This window comes from Saccopteryx leptura, chromosome 11, assembly GCF_036850995.1.
Source record: "Saccopteryx leptura isolate mSacLep1 chromosome 11, mSacLep1_pri_phased_curated, whole genome shotgun sequence".
Taxonomy (NCBI): domain Eukaryota; kingdom Metazoa; phylum Chordata; class Mammalia; order Chiroptera; family Emballonuridae; genus Saccopteryx; species Saccopteryx leptura.
Window position 1 is genome coordinate 41,989,320 of NC_089513.1, and position 13,735 is coordinate 42,003,054.

Genomic DNA, 13,735 nt, shown 5'->3' on the forward strand with positions numbered 1-13,735 from the left:
TTACCTGGGGTTCTGTTTCATATTTATAGACAATGCCCCAGAGTAGCTGTGGGATATAATTTTTAGCATTAACACATTTAAATAGAGAACTGTTTGCTAGCTATAACTTTAGGCAAATACAATAAACAGGTTTTGGCATTTATGATTTCTTAACCTGTGGGTTGCTTGAGAAATAAGAGTTATTTCTGTTCAGTGCTGTGCTTTTGACAATTTTTGGTTTTATTTTTAAAAAGATTTATAGGGAGCGAGCTGGGCCTCCATAAACCTTTACTTAGGAGCTGTTTGAGTTGAATTAGGGGCTTGGTCGAGTGCATCTTAACGAAAGCCAGAGACCCAACCATGAGCAAAGGTGACTCAGTGCTCCCCAGGTCCCTGGCAGTGGTCACCCCCAGAAGGCATGCATTCAGTGTGCTGAGTCTGGGTCTGTTCACGGGCAGTCCTCGACTGCGGGCATTTTGGAGAGAAAATAGCCCCAAATTCATTCCTTTTTATCATTTTAGTGTTTGTTCAAGCGAACAAGTTGCAGCAGCATATTTTCTCTGCCCACGGACAAGAGGACAAGATCTATGACTGCACGCAATGTCCGCAGAAGTTCTTCTTCCAAACAGAGCTGCAGGTAATGTACCCATGAGGAGGACTGGGACTGAACTCAGTTGCTCTTCTTATAGGAAACAAGGGCGTTTTAAAATCTGGTTTCACAGTCTCGCTCACCCTGGGCCACCATGATGCTTTGTGTGTACTGGGGCGAAGGGAAAATTAGAGCCTGGATTAACAGACACCAAAGTAATTTTGCCTCTAGCTGCTGTCAATCATAAAAAGAACTAGAACAGACCTATAATTAGACCTTCTGACCCAGTGTGATAGACTTAGGGGTCAGGTTTATTGGACTGTGGGATCATTCACCTCTCTTGTCACGGCTTATTCTCATAAACCCTGTTTTATTCATGTTCTGTTCCCACTGGGCTGCAGACTAGATGGACGTCCAAGTTATTGTCCTGAGGGTCTTCAAATTGGAAGGGAGAAGGGAAGAGAAAAAGAAGCTGTACTCTTGTCCAGTCTGTTTCTTCCACATAATAGAATAGAATAATTATCACTTAGTAACAGCCTTATTGTTAAAATGTTGACACCCAAAGATGTTACGTTTTGCCTTGAGTGTCCCACTTGCTAGATATGGGACTTCGCACAGGTCCATAATGTCTCTGAACCTCAGATCTGAAAATTGATACACAAGAGTAACCCAGGGTTGTTGTGAGGTAACCATGAAACAACAGATCTGGTTATAAGGTAATAACTATAAAATATAATATAAATGTGTTTGGCTTTATTGTTTTTAACAGTAGACCGACAGAAAATGAGTAAGGGATGTGGATGTACCCCAAAAATGTCACTTATTATAAAAGGAAAATAACTTTTTGTTGTTGTTGTTACTTCATCTGAAAAAATGGGCATAATACCTGTCCTCATTTTTCTGATGAAATTGTGTAAGAGTAAGATGTTTTTGTTAAACCTTGTTGGTACCCTTGGAGGAGAATGGATCTGAACTCAAAATTGTTTTATTATGAGCATTAGCAATAAAATTATTTAGCCTAAAGGGGGTGGTGTAATTTATTTTTATTTTTATTTTTTTGCAAAACATCCTGAGAGGCAGTGCTCTGTCTGAAGCAGGGATTGAGAGCCCCCTCCCTAACCCCCACCCCCTACCTCACACCACACACTGTGAACTATGGGGCAGCACTGCACCTCCCTTGTTTTAAGAGAAGGCAGGTTTATGCTAATTTTGTGTCAGAATAAGGAATTTAGAATTTATCTTCTTAGTTATCATTCTATATATGAACAACTAGCAAATTAAGGAGGTGGAATAAAATATCTATGAAAGAATGAGTGAGCCCATTTAATTGACATAATATGTCAGGGTACCAAAATTAAAGAAAGTTACTGTCTTACTTTTTATCACTTCTAAATAAAATTCTACTCTGTCCCATCTGCATGTGATTGAGAATAGAAGACAGGCCACATTAGACTATTGTTTCAAATTACGACATATTAAAATAACCTAATTTTCTGTTTGAAAATATATTGTTATTGTAGTAGCTATCAAAGGAAGTTATTTTGGTTTTTATGATTCTGTGAAGGATGTGGCCAGTACACCTAGTGATTCCGTTAATTAGTATATAAACTGTGAAGCAGAAAATCAAAATTGTGGAGATTATGTAGAGACTGACATCAAGCTAATGTTCTTGAAAAAACATTTGCAATAAAATTTTACTTCTGTACTATACGGTAGCCCCCCCCCCCCTTACATAAGGAGCATACGCCTGACCCGGCGGTGGCGCAGTGGATAGAGCGTTGGTCTGGGATGCAGAGGAGCATACATTTGAAAACCCCCAGTGGAGAGCTAAAACCATGGACAGCACCTATACATGCTATGTTTTTTCTTATACATACATAACTCTGATAAAGTTAAGTTGGTGAATTAAGCAAAGTAAGAGATTATTAACAATAACTAATAATAACATGGAACAATTATAGCTATATACTGGAGTAAAAGTTATGTGAATATGGTCTCTCTCTTTCTCTCTGCTAACTGATCTGAGCATAAAGAAGGCTAAGTGAGCCTGACCTGTGGTGGCGCAGTGGATAAAGCGTCAACCTGGAAATGCTGAAGTTGCCGGTTCAAAACCCTGGCTTGCCTGGTCAAGGCACATATGGGAGTTGATGCTTCCTGCTCCTCCCCCTCCCTCTCTTTCTTCCCCCCTCCTCTCTAAAATGAATAAATTAAAAAAAATAATTAAAAAAAAAAGAAGGCTAAGTGACTAAGGGACAGGCACTGTATATCATGTGAATACACTGGGCAAAGGGATGATTTACGTCCTGGACAGGACGGAGTGGGATGGCTAGATAGAGATGTCACGCTACTCAGAATCATGTGAGATATAAAACTTAAGAATTGCCTATTTCTGGGATTTTGCATGTACTAGTTTCAAACTGCAGTTGACCATGGGTAATGGAAAGTAAAACCATGTATAATGGGGGCCTACTGTACTAGTAGATTCTAATGCAACTAAGCTGGTGGTAAAACTTCAATGTCTTTTATTAAAAGAACCCAACGCTTGGCAGTCCTGGTCTGTGACCCATTGTAGAACAGAGAAAACTAAGCAATTAAAGGTATCCTTAAAGACTTCTCGTGTCTTCTATGGGGCATTTTAGGGTTTCATGGAACATAGAGTATTCACTCTTTACAGACCACTGGGTCTTAAGTTCTTAGATCTCAGGATGCCTTCACACTTATAAATGATTGAGGACCACAAAGGACTCTGATTTTTGTGGCTTGTTATCTGTTGATATTTTCCACGTTAGAGGTAAACATTGAGAAATGTTTAAATGCAGGAATACACAAACACCCAACTCTACTAGCTGTCAGAGAAATGATAGCATCATATGGCAAGTACCCTCTAGAAGACACTGAACACTCGTGAGATAATGAGACTGTAAAGGGCAAGTAACGTCCTACTGTTACCGTGAAATAGCATTGAGCTAACAGACCCCCTGAAAGGATCCAGAAAACCTTCAGAGGTCCCGAGTCACACTTTGGGAACCATTGGTAGGTATAGAAGATATGTTATAAAACATACAACTTCAAGATCTTATGAGGTCTTTATGATCTGAAGAGGTCAAACATCTCTTAAAACATTTCTGACTTATTGTTCAAATTGTGATCTGGGCCAAAGTCAGTCTTATTTCATAATCCAAAGCTGTGAGCATTATTTTTCCAGTCTAACAACTCAGAATCATACACATTTGATCTTGATATTAATAATACTCAGGCTCAATCTGTATATCATTCATTAGATAAGAACAGTATTTATAGGTAGTGTGTGATAATATTACACAGCTAATAACCAGTCATTGGAATATCTATGTAATATATGTTTTCTAAAATCTCCAGCAATAGCAGTGGCTTTTAGTTCCACTACATTAAGAAAAACTGGATTAGAATTAACTTTACTTTTTCCAGTTTTGAATGTGTTCGGATTTTTCCTGCTTTAACCTTAGGGGTTCTCAGTCCTGTACATTTACTTTCATTGCCCAAATTTCCTTTTGCACCTGTGTTTAGAGTAAAGAATTAATGTAACTTTTAGACATTGACTTCTTTTATTTCCTGAATAGAAAGTGAGCATGGAAAGTATACAAAAACTGTAATACAATTTTGTTAATTTCTAGAATGAGGGGGGGGGGAATGGACTGAAATTAAGTTACAATAGAAATTAAAATTGGTAGCCAAAATAGAAACAGAGTAGAAAAATGAACCTATTGTGTTAATCCACTGTAGTGCATGCCTTGGTATGGAAAATAAATGCAAATTTTAAAATCGACACATAACATTTCTCTTGAATTCGTCTACACTGTTATGCCTTAAAGTTTAGAAAGAAGGGCATTTCATAAAAGATTATAAAACTAAATTCCCAAGAACTGAAGTCCTGCTGGAGATGTGAAAGACTGTATGTAGTGCGTTTGTTTCTTAGAGCAGTCAGACTAATAGGATAAGTTAAGGATGAGCATTCCAAATTGCCCAGTAATATAACCATGGTGTATTTTTCAGTGGTGCATAAATGATCTCACGACTCATGTATAGTTTATATTTCTTTCATTTTATACCCTCAGTTAAAAACATAGAAGCCTCTTTTTTTGTGGATAAAAGTGCTTTGTTGGGTATAAAATGATTTACCCAATACACACACACACACACACACAGACACACACACACATTGTTTTCATTAACATTGCCTTCAAGGCCTTTCATAATTCAGATAATTCCTCATTACACACTGTCCATCTTCAGAAAAATCAAGAACTCAGACATCATCCTTTGGATATCATAAACCACAATTCTTTTTAGAATTAATGAAACCTCTGTTTCTATGGAACACTCAATTTAGGACATGCCTTTTGCCAGTGTGGAATCTATATATTTTACATGATGCTTAAGCCTTTTTGACCAAAAGTTCTAAATGCTAATCCAGAGATATATGATGTATAATTTTTGGCAGGATATAATCTTTTCCTGTCAGTAGAGTTTTCTTCTATTTTTACAAGGAATTCTAATATACTTCAGAGGCCACCTAGCACGCTGGTCGGGAAGATGTGCTTTGGAATAAGAGTGCATTATTTGAACTAACTGAACATTTTTGTTATTTTAAAAACGAATGAGTATGTTGAATGTTTCACATGTTTTTCTAGTAGACCTTATAACTTTTTCTGCAGAACTTAAGGAAGCTTCTTTGAGAGAGGGATGGCATGGTCCAAGAATAATATCCTACAATGCATAGTTGTATCCAAAGTGGTTTATACAGGTGTGAGCAAGTGGTGTGTTTGTAAAACTTCTGTTGAATAGGCCACTTTCTTTCAAAACAGTAATTGCTGTTTAATTGGTGCCTCTAGAGAAGCTACAATTCAATGGCAGTGATCAAATCATCCTCTTCCAACATGTCCCCATAGAAAGTTCCATCAGACATCATGTTATGAATTTAATGGATATAGAGGGAATTCCAGCAGGAGGAGAGGAAATTGGCCTCGATGAACCTAAGGCTCTGAGATGCTGGTATTTCAATTCCTTTTAAATAAAAAGTTATTGTGATAACAGCCCTTCCCTATATTAACTTCTGAGTAGTGCTTTCCACATTCAAACTAGAGTCGTGATTTGACATTCTAAGAGAGAGGCAAAGATTTTCAGGTAGTAGTGAAGTTTAAATATACAACTGTCTCTACAGCTGTTTGATTTTCTTCTCAAATACTTTTCCACCTGATTTTGATGCATATTTTTTACATCATGACTGATGCTCAAGTATCATGGTCATATATCTATTTTAGGGACCCCAGGATTGGAAAGATGCGCCATCTCTCTGTCAGGGCTTGTCATAGCCGGGTTTTTATATTGGTCATTTAGGGTGGCAGTCAGTGTGTAGGGGGGCAGGTTTCCTGCCTCTTCTTGGGTGGTCTGAGCCTCCTACATTGGCTATCCACTTCAATAGATCCATTGGACCTCTGTGTTTCTCCTGGTCTTGGGGCTGAAATCACGGCTCCTAAACACATCACGTAGACTTGGAGAGCTGCAAGGAGGATACATGGTGTCAAGTGAGCATGTGGTTCTGGAGCCGGTTCGTTGCTGCAGCACCTCACATCTCTGCTGGGCAGGTCTGCAGGGCTTGTGAAGTGAATTGGTGCTACAGCAACTGCCACTTAATTTGCTCAGTGGTTAAATTGATCTATCTCTTTTATTTGATCAGATCTCCAGGAACCGAATCATTTGCATTGATTTATTGATTGGTGCTGTGTTGTCACCATTAGTTTTGATCACTTTCAGCTGTTAATATTGGATAATTCAATCAGGATTGATCGGCCTTACCATTGAAGGCAGAAAGTTAATCATATAGGACAAGGAAATAGGACACAGTCAACCTCAGTTTGACTGTTACTCCTTTTCCTCTTTCTGTCTCTCCTCCCATCATCTGTGCGGTAGCACAAAATTCAAGACTTATTGAACAAAGAAGAGAGTTTAAAATTTTGTAGAATTTATAATTTATCTAAAGGTGAGATAGCTCTATTTTGCTTTTTAATAAAAGTGCATTTGGAAATTAAGCAAGCAGCAGAGAGATAGGCCTGATTATCACAATGAATTCATTTGGACTAAATGAGTAAATGCATTTTCAATTACCCATTTTGTACCAATAAATGTCTAAATCTGTGTGTGCATGCTTGGTAGCACAACCTGGGCTCACCTTTCCCTAAATTTGGCCCTCACTGTTTCACCATGTGTCCTGGTAGCCAAATTATCAAGAATCAAGTGGATAACAGGACTGAATTAAGGACAACAGAGGTATTTGCAATAAGCTAAAACCACTTGATTTACATCTGGTTAGTTTCTGCGGCACACCGGCTCAGTTTTTATAAATTCTCCATCCATTAATTTCTCAATGTTCGTATCGATGGCTGATTTTTGCTCTGAAAAGAGGGAGCACCACCTCCTTGTTCTAAGACTCATTCCCTCCTCCAATAGCCCTGTTGTTAGCGATCTGCCATTACATTATTGTTTTTCTGGCCCAGAGCTGACGACAGATGGCCATCTCCGAACTGCCATCAGTGCAACTTTATGGAGCATCCAGCTAGGGTGTACTGAAGAGCACTGTGGCCAGTTCTGCCCCCCCCCCCCGGCCCCTGGAAGTGTTGATCACCTCTGCCACGTTCTGCTTTGGCTGGGCTCTGCTGGCCCTGCCATCTTCCATGTGACCAAGACAGCCTGTCGCCACGGCACCAGAAGATCTGCCTCCATTAGGAATGAGCAACTGCAGGCGTGACTGTTCTGTAAAGGCAGAGCTCTGTCTCAGCACCTCTGGAGTCAGATTCTTGGAAGAGATCTGGAAATCCAAATTTCTAGAACATTCTGCAAACCCAGAGAGGCATGTGGACTTCCTACCTATGCTCCCATTTTAGATGTTTGCTCCTCGCGTGCCTCAGTTTCCTCACATGCGCAGGGGCAAGTACCAAGAATAAACCCTTTATGTTTACAAACTTTTACCCGACTATTAGAAAACATCACTTTCATAGCCAACTGTTGTGACAATTAGAGTAAGAGAGATGGTGATTATGGACTTCAACGATAAATCCCCTGATGAGCAAAGACTTCATCCCGGCATCTTCTGACCCGTGGATGTAGCTGTCCTTTGGACAGCCACGTGAAATGAGCTTGTTGTTGCTGTGCATTTGGGAAAGATTGATAGGCGGCTCATGATAGAGTTTGCTAAGGCAAGGCAGCTTCAGAGCCAAGCACGTATTTTAAGAGGAATTCACATTTGTATCCTTTATTGTTATATTTGCCGCGAAGCTACAGCTTGTAACAGGCTCTGCCCTGCAGCTATGAAGGAGTAAGTTCCCCTTATTGGAAAGAGCGCAGCTTCCGTGCAAGCCTGCGATGTGGCGGGCGAGATGAATAGCGCTTAAAAGCAGTGCTCGCGGTGCTGTCATTTAAAACAGCAACTCGGAGGCTTAAACGGCAGTGAAAGGCAGGGTAAACGAGTCCTTTCAAAGTGGTGAAATTTTAAACTGCCTAAAATAACAGGCCTCCTTCATTGATAACTTCATTGAATGAGTGAGTGGGGGAGCTGACCGGGCAGGACACGCGTTCCCTGTCAGAGGAGGAGAAGTTTGCAGAAGGGAGGCTTTCTCCAGGCGCCAGAGGTGTCTGGGGGGGGGGGGGGCTGGCGTCTTTCTTTCAGGGCCTCCTCCTGCTCTGACGCTGCTCCTCAGCTGGCTGAAGACCGCATCTCACTGGAAACCCGAACTGCCCGTAAGAGGTTTCCTTTTTTTACATTGCCAAAACGACATTTTATAATTATCTGACTTACACCACCGGGCACATCTGCTAAGTTTGTGTGCCTTCTAGACACATAAAAGGCTACTGTGATACCATTAAATATCAGCAGTGTGCTTTGCTGTGCTTTGAGTTTATAAGGGTGAAAGGTGATTGTGCAAGAAAATAGAACAGTCTATTTGCTGTGAGCCCGGCACTGAGCCCTCGGTCCCCTCCTCAGTTATAATTCATGACAGTACTGGTGGGGTGCCCACATCCCTCGGTGGAGTTAATGCATCTCCACTGAAGCCTGCTGAGAGCACCCTGCGTCCCCGCCCACCATCTGCCTTCCCTTGCAGACTCTCTCCCTCTCCCTCTCTTTTTCTCTTTCCTGAGATCTCTTGGTGTTAATATTGTGAGGCTATACTACTGCTCTGTGAAGGTGGCTGTCCAAAACAGGATTGTCATTTCACTAGGGAAGAGCTGGAAGGAAGACATTACGGTGTTGTTTAAGATCTCATTTAGAAAATGTCGATTGGAAAATGGGCAGGGAAGCAGCAATTGCCTTAAACCAACAGCCGAGGCTGGGAGCCAAGGATGCATTGCCAATCGCCAATTAGTAAGAGGCACCCATGTCCGATCGTGTGGTGGGAGGCCAGGGCCGCCACACAGGTATACGTTACAATCCAGGCTAATCTCGTTCTGAAGCAGAGTTCGGTGTGCGAAGTCAAATGTGAGCAATGTTTGCCCACTCTATCCAGTGGCTTAGGGCAGCCAGTGACAGGAGAGCCCACCTCGTCCCCACATGCTGCCCCGGTCTGTGACGTGATGCCGCCCACTCTGAGAACCCGAGCTGATTGCCTCAGGGCTACCCAAGCCTCAGCTCAAAATGAACCACCCTTGGGCTTTACAGAACCCCACTTAAAATAGCCATGGTGATTTGTGTGGTGCAAGCCACCTTCTGAGGGCCAGTGAGTGGAGGTGGCCCCATCTGCAGCAGCTCAGAGCCGGCAGAGGTTCATTCCCTCACTCCCCGGCCCCAACCCCAGCCCCAGCCCCACTCCCACTCCCAGTCCCAGCCCCACTCCCACTCCCAGCCCCAGCCCCACTCCCAGCCCCAGCCCCACTCCCAGCCCCACTCCCACTCCCAGCCTCCGTCCCATTCCCAGCCCCAGTACCAGCCCCAGTTCTGCTCCCAACCTCAGTCCCAGCCCCAGCCCCAGCTCCAGTCTCCGTCCCACTCCCAGCCCCAGTTCCTCTCCAGCCCCAGTCCTAGTCTCAGTCTCACTCCCAACCCCAGCCCCAGTCCCAGCCCCAGTCCCAGCCCCAGTCTCAGTCCCAGCCCCAGTCCCAGCCCCAGTCTCAGTCCCAGCCCCAGTCTCAGTCCCAGCCCCCTAGTCCCAGCCCCAGCCCCAGTCCCAGCCCCAGTCTCAGTCCCAGCCCCAGTCTCAGTCCCAGCCCCCTAGTCCCAGCCCCAGCCCCAGTCCCAGCCCCAGTCTCAGTCCCAGCCCCAGTCCCAGCCCCAGCCCCAGTCCCAGCCCCAGTCTCAGTCCCAGCCCCAGCCCCAGTCCCAGCCCCCTAGTCCCAGTCCCACTCCCACTCCCAGCCCCAGCCCCAGTCCCAGTCCCAGTCTCTGTCCCACTCCCACTCCCAGTCCCAGCCCCCCACTCCCAGCCCCACTCCCAGCCCCAGTCTCAGTCCCAGCCCCCTAGTCCCAGTCCCAGCCCCAGTCCCAGTCCCAGCCCCACTCCCAGCCCCACTCCCAGCCCCAGTCTCAGTCCCAGCCCCCTAGTCCCAGTCCCAGCCCCAGTCCCAGTCCCAGCCCCACTCCCAGCCCCACTCCCAGCCCCACTCCCAGCCCCACTCCCAGCCCCAGTCTCAGTCCCAGCCCCCTAGTCCCAGTCCCAGCCCCACTCCCAGCCCCACTCCCAGCCCCACTCCCAGCCCCAGTCTCAGTCCCACTCCCAGCCCCACTCCCAGCCCCAGTCCCAGTCTCAGTCCCACTCCCAACCCCACTCCCAGCCCCAGCCCCAGTCCCAGCCCCCTAGTCCCAGTCCCAGCCCCCTAGTCCCAGTCCCAGCCCCCCAGTCCCAGCCCCACTCCCAGCCCCACTCCCAGCCCCAGCCCCAGCCCCAGTCCCAGTCTCCGTCCCATTCCCAGCCCCAGTACCAGCCCCAGTTCTGCTCCCAACCTCAGTCCCAGCCCCAGCCCCAGCCCCAGTCTCCGTCCCACTCCCAGCCCCAGCCCCAGTCTCAGTCCCAGCCCCCTAGTCCCAGTCCCAGCCCCACTCCCAGCCCCAGTCCCAGCCCCACTCCCAGCCCCAGCCCCAGTCCCAGCCCCCTAGTCCCACTCCCAGTCCCAGCCCCAGCCCCAGTCCCAGCCCCACTCCCAGCCCCACTCCCAGCCCCACTCCCAGCCCCAGTCTCAGTCCCAGCCCCCTAGTCCCAGTCCCAGCCCCACTCCCAGCCCCACTCCCAGCCCCACTCCCAGCCCCACTCCCAGCCCCACTCCCAGCCCCACTCCCAGCCCCAGTCCCAGTCTCAGTCCCACTCCCAACCCCACTCCCAGCCCCAGCCCCAGTCCCAGCCCCCTAGTCCCAGTCCCAGCCCCCTAGTCCCAGTCCCAGCCCCCCAGTCCCAGCCCCACTCCCAGCCCCACTCCCAGCCCCAGCCCCAGCCCCAGTCCCAGTCTCCGTCCCATTCCCAGCCCCAGTACCAGCCCCAGTTCTGCTCCCAACCTCAGTCCCAGCCCCAGCCCCAGCCCCAGTCTCCGTCCCACTCCCAGCCCTAGTCCCAGCCCCACTCCCAGCCCCAGTTTCTCTCCAGCCCCAGTCCCAGCCCCAGTCGCAGCCCCAGCCCCAGTCTCAGTCCCAGCCCCAGTCCCAGCCCCAGTCCCAGCCCCAGTCTCAGTCCCAGCCCCAGCCCCAGTCCCAGCCCCCTAGTCCCAGTCCCAGCCCCACTCCCACTCCCAGCCCCAGCCCCAGTCCCAGTCCCAGTCTCTGTCCCACTCCCAGCCCCAGTCCCAGCCCCCCACTCCCAGCCCCACTCCCAGCCCCAGCCCCAGCCCCAGTCTCAGTCCCAGCCCCCTAGTCCCAGTCCCAGCCCCACTCCCAGCCCCAGTCCCAGCCCCACTCCCAGCCCCAGCCCCAGTCCCAGCCCCCTAGTCCCACTCCCAGTCCCAGCCCCAGCCCCAGTCCCAGCCCCACTCCCAGCCCCACTCCCAGCCCCACTCCCAGCCCCAGTCTCAGTCCCAGCCCCCTAGTCCCAGTCCCAGCCCCACTCCCAGCCCCACTCCCAGCCCCACTCCCAGCCCCAGTCTCAGTCCCACTCCCAGCCCCACTCCCAGCCCCAGTCCCAGTCTCAGTCCCACTCCCAACCCCACTCCCAGCCCCAGCCCCAGTCCCAGCCCCCTAGTCCCAGTCCCAGCCCCCTAGTCCCAGTCCCAGCCCCCCAGTCCCAGCCCCACTCCCAGCCCCACTCCCAGCCCCAGCCCCAGCCCCAGTCCCAGTCTCCGTCCCATTCCCAGCCCCAGTACCAGCCCCAGTTCTGCTCCCAACCTCAGTCCCAGCCCCAGCCCCAGCCCCAGTCTCCGTCCCACTCCCAGCCCTAGTCCCAGCCCCACTCCCAGCCCCAGTTTCTCTCCAGCCCCAGTCCCAGCCCCAGTCGCAGCCCCAGCCCCAGTCTCAGTCCCAGCCCCAGTCCCAGCCCCAGTCCCAGCCCCAGTCTCAGTCCCAGCCCCAGCCCCAGTCCCAGCCCCCTAGTCCCAGTCCCAGCCCCACTCCCACTCCCAGCCCCAGCCCCAGTCCCAGTCCCAGTCTCTGTCCCACTCCCAGCCCCAGTCCCAGCCCCCCACTCCCAGCCCCACTCCCAGCCCCAGCCCCAGCCCCAGTCTCAGTCCCAGCCCCCTAGTCCCAGTCCCAGCCCCACTCCCAGCCCCACTCCCAGCCCCAGCCCCAGCCCCAGCCCCAGTCTCAGTCCCAGCCCCCTAGTCCCAGTCCCAGCCCCACTCCCAGCCCCAGTCCCAGCCCCACTCCCAGCCCCAGCCCCAGTCCCAGCCCCCTAGTCCCACTCCCAGTCCCAGCCCCAGCCCCAGTCCCAGCCCCACTCCCAGCCCCACTCCCAGCCCCAGTCCCAGCCCCAGTCTCAGTCCCAGTCTCAGTCCCAGCCCCAGTCTCAGTCCCACTCCCAGCCCCACTCCCAGCCCCAGTCCCAGCCCCAGTCCCAGCCCCAGTCTCAGTCCCAGTCCCAGTCTCACTCTCAACCCCAGTCCCACTCCCAGCCCCAGCCCCAGCCTAGCTCCAACCCCAGCCCCCCACTCGCCCAGAGCCCAGAGGGTGCTGGGGCATGAGGCCAGTGTGTTCAAACAAAAGGTGAAAGCACCTTGTTGCTCAGGCTGACTCAAGATTTGTAATGTTCCCAATATGTGCTCTTAGCATAGTCCATTGTTATTACTCCGTTTTAAAGGATAAATCAAATCCAGGCCTGAAGTACAATGTATGAATTTAGCAGATGCGATGCCATAGGGGACCTACTGTGTTATAAACTGCAGAAATCGTCTTTTTTATACTTCAGACTCGGGCTTATTCCAAAGAGGCTTTGGAACTACAGCGGCGAGAGAAGAGGTCACACATTAAGACAGTAGCACCCACACGTAATTCAGCCTTGTGCGTAATTGGTGCAGAATCGCATCCTGATGGCTGGTTGGCATCAGTCGCACGGTCTCGCTTACCCGCGGCAGGAAAAGTAGGGCAGGAGCGGCTGCGCTCACTGTCCAGCTTTTCTTGGGTGAAAGATCACTTTGAGATGACACAGCTGAGTAGTCAGCCTGAAATCCTGGTTGGTATTTTATTAATTTTGCACCAAGATAAATCCTGAAATTCTGACAAACTCCATGACAGGTGAAATTCCTTCTTGCAGAATCTGCTCAGCAAGAGGCTGCTCATTTCGTTCTGTTCCGAGGCAGGCAACAGGAGGGCAGCTTTATAATCAGCCCTCAAAGGACCCCCAGCCGCCCCAGAGTCTCGGGCTGATTGAATAACTCCTGGGCCTCTTCCCCTAGGCCTCCATCAGCGGGGGTCCTGTGGAAAGCAATCTCCCGCAGACTGGCACTGAAGTGAGCTTTAAACCACCATTTTCTGCTCTCCAGAGGAGCCTGGAGTACTAAAAGATAGATGGACTGCAGATATTTTATGAGAAACTGTCAGAAGAAGAGCAGAGTAAATGTTTTTTTTCTTCTTCTTCTTCTTTGAGTCACACACTACATCACCGTTGAATTTCTCCCAGCATCTTTTACATTTAAAGTAAGAAATTAATTGGTTGCTAACCTTTCATTCCCCCTCCTCCTTCTTCGTTGTCTTCATCCGTTTTTGTTTTTTTTTTCTTAAATATTTAC

At 48.8% G+C, this 13,735-nt stretch overlaps 1 protein-coding gene across 6 annotated transcripts in view; it reads left to right on the forward strand.

Annotated features, from left to right (window-relative positions):
- ZNF521 (zinc finger protein 521) overlaps nt 1-13,735 on the forward strand; it is a 317,050-nt gene that overhangs the window by 286,272 nt on the left and 17,043 nt on the right. For all 6 annotated transcript variants that reach the window (XM_066352804.1, XM_066352798.1, XM_066352802.1 and 3 more), the window contains one exon: nt 501-616. In XM_066352804.1, the coding sequence (XP_066208901.1) occupies nt 501-616 (116 nt within the window). The remainder of the gene's footprint in view (nt 1-500; nt 617-13,735) is intronic.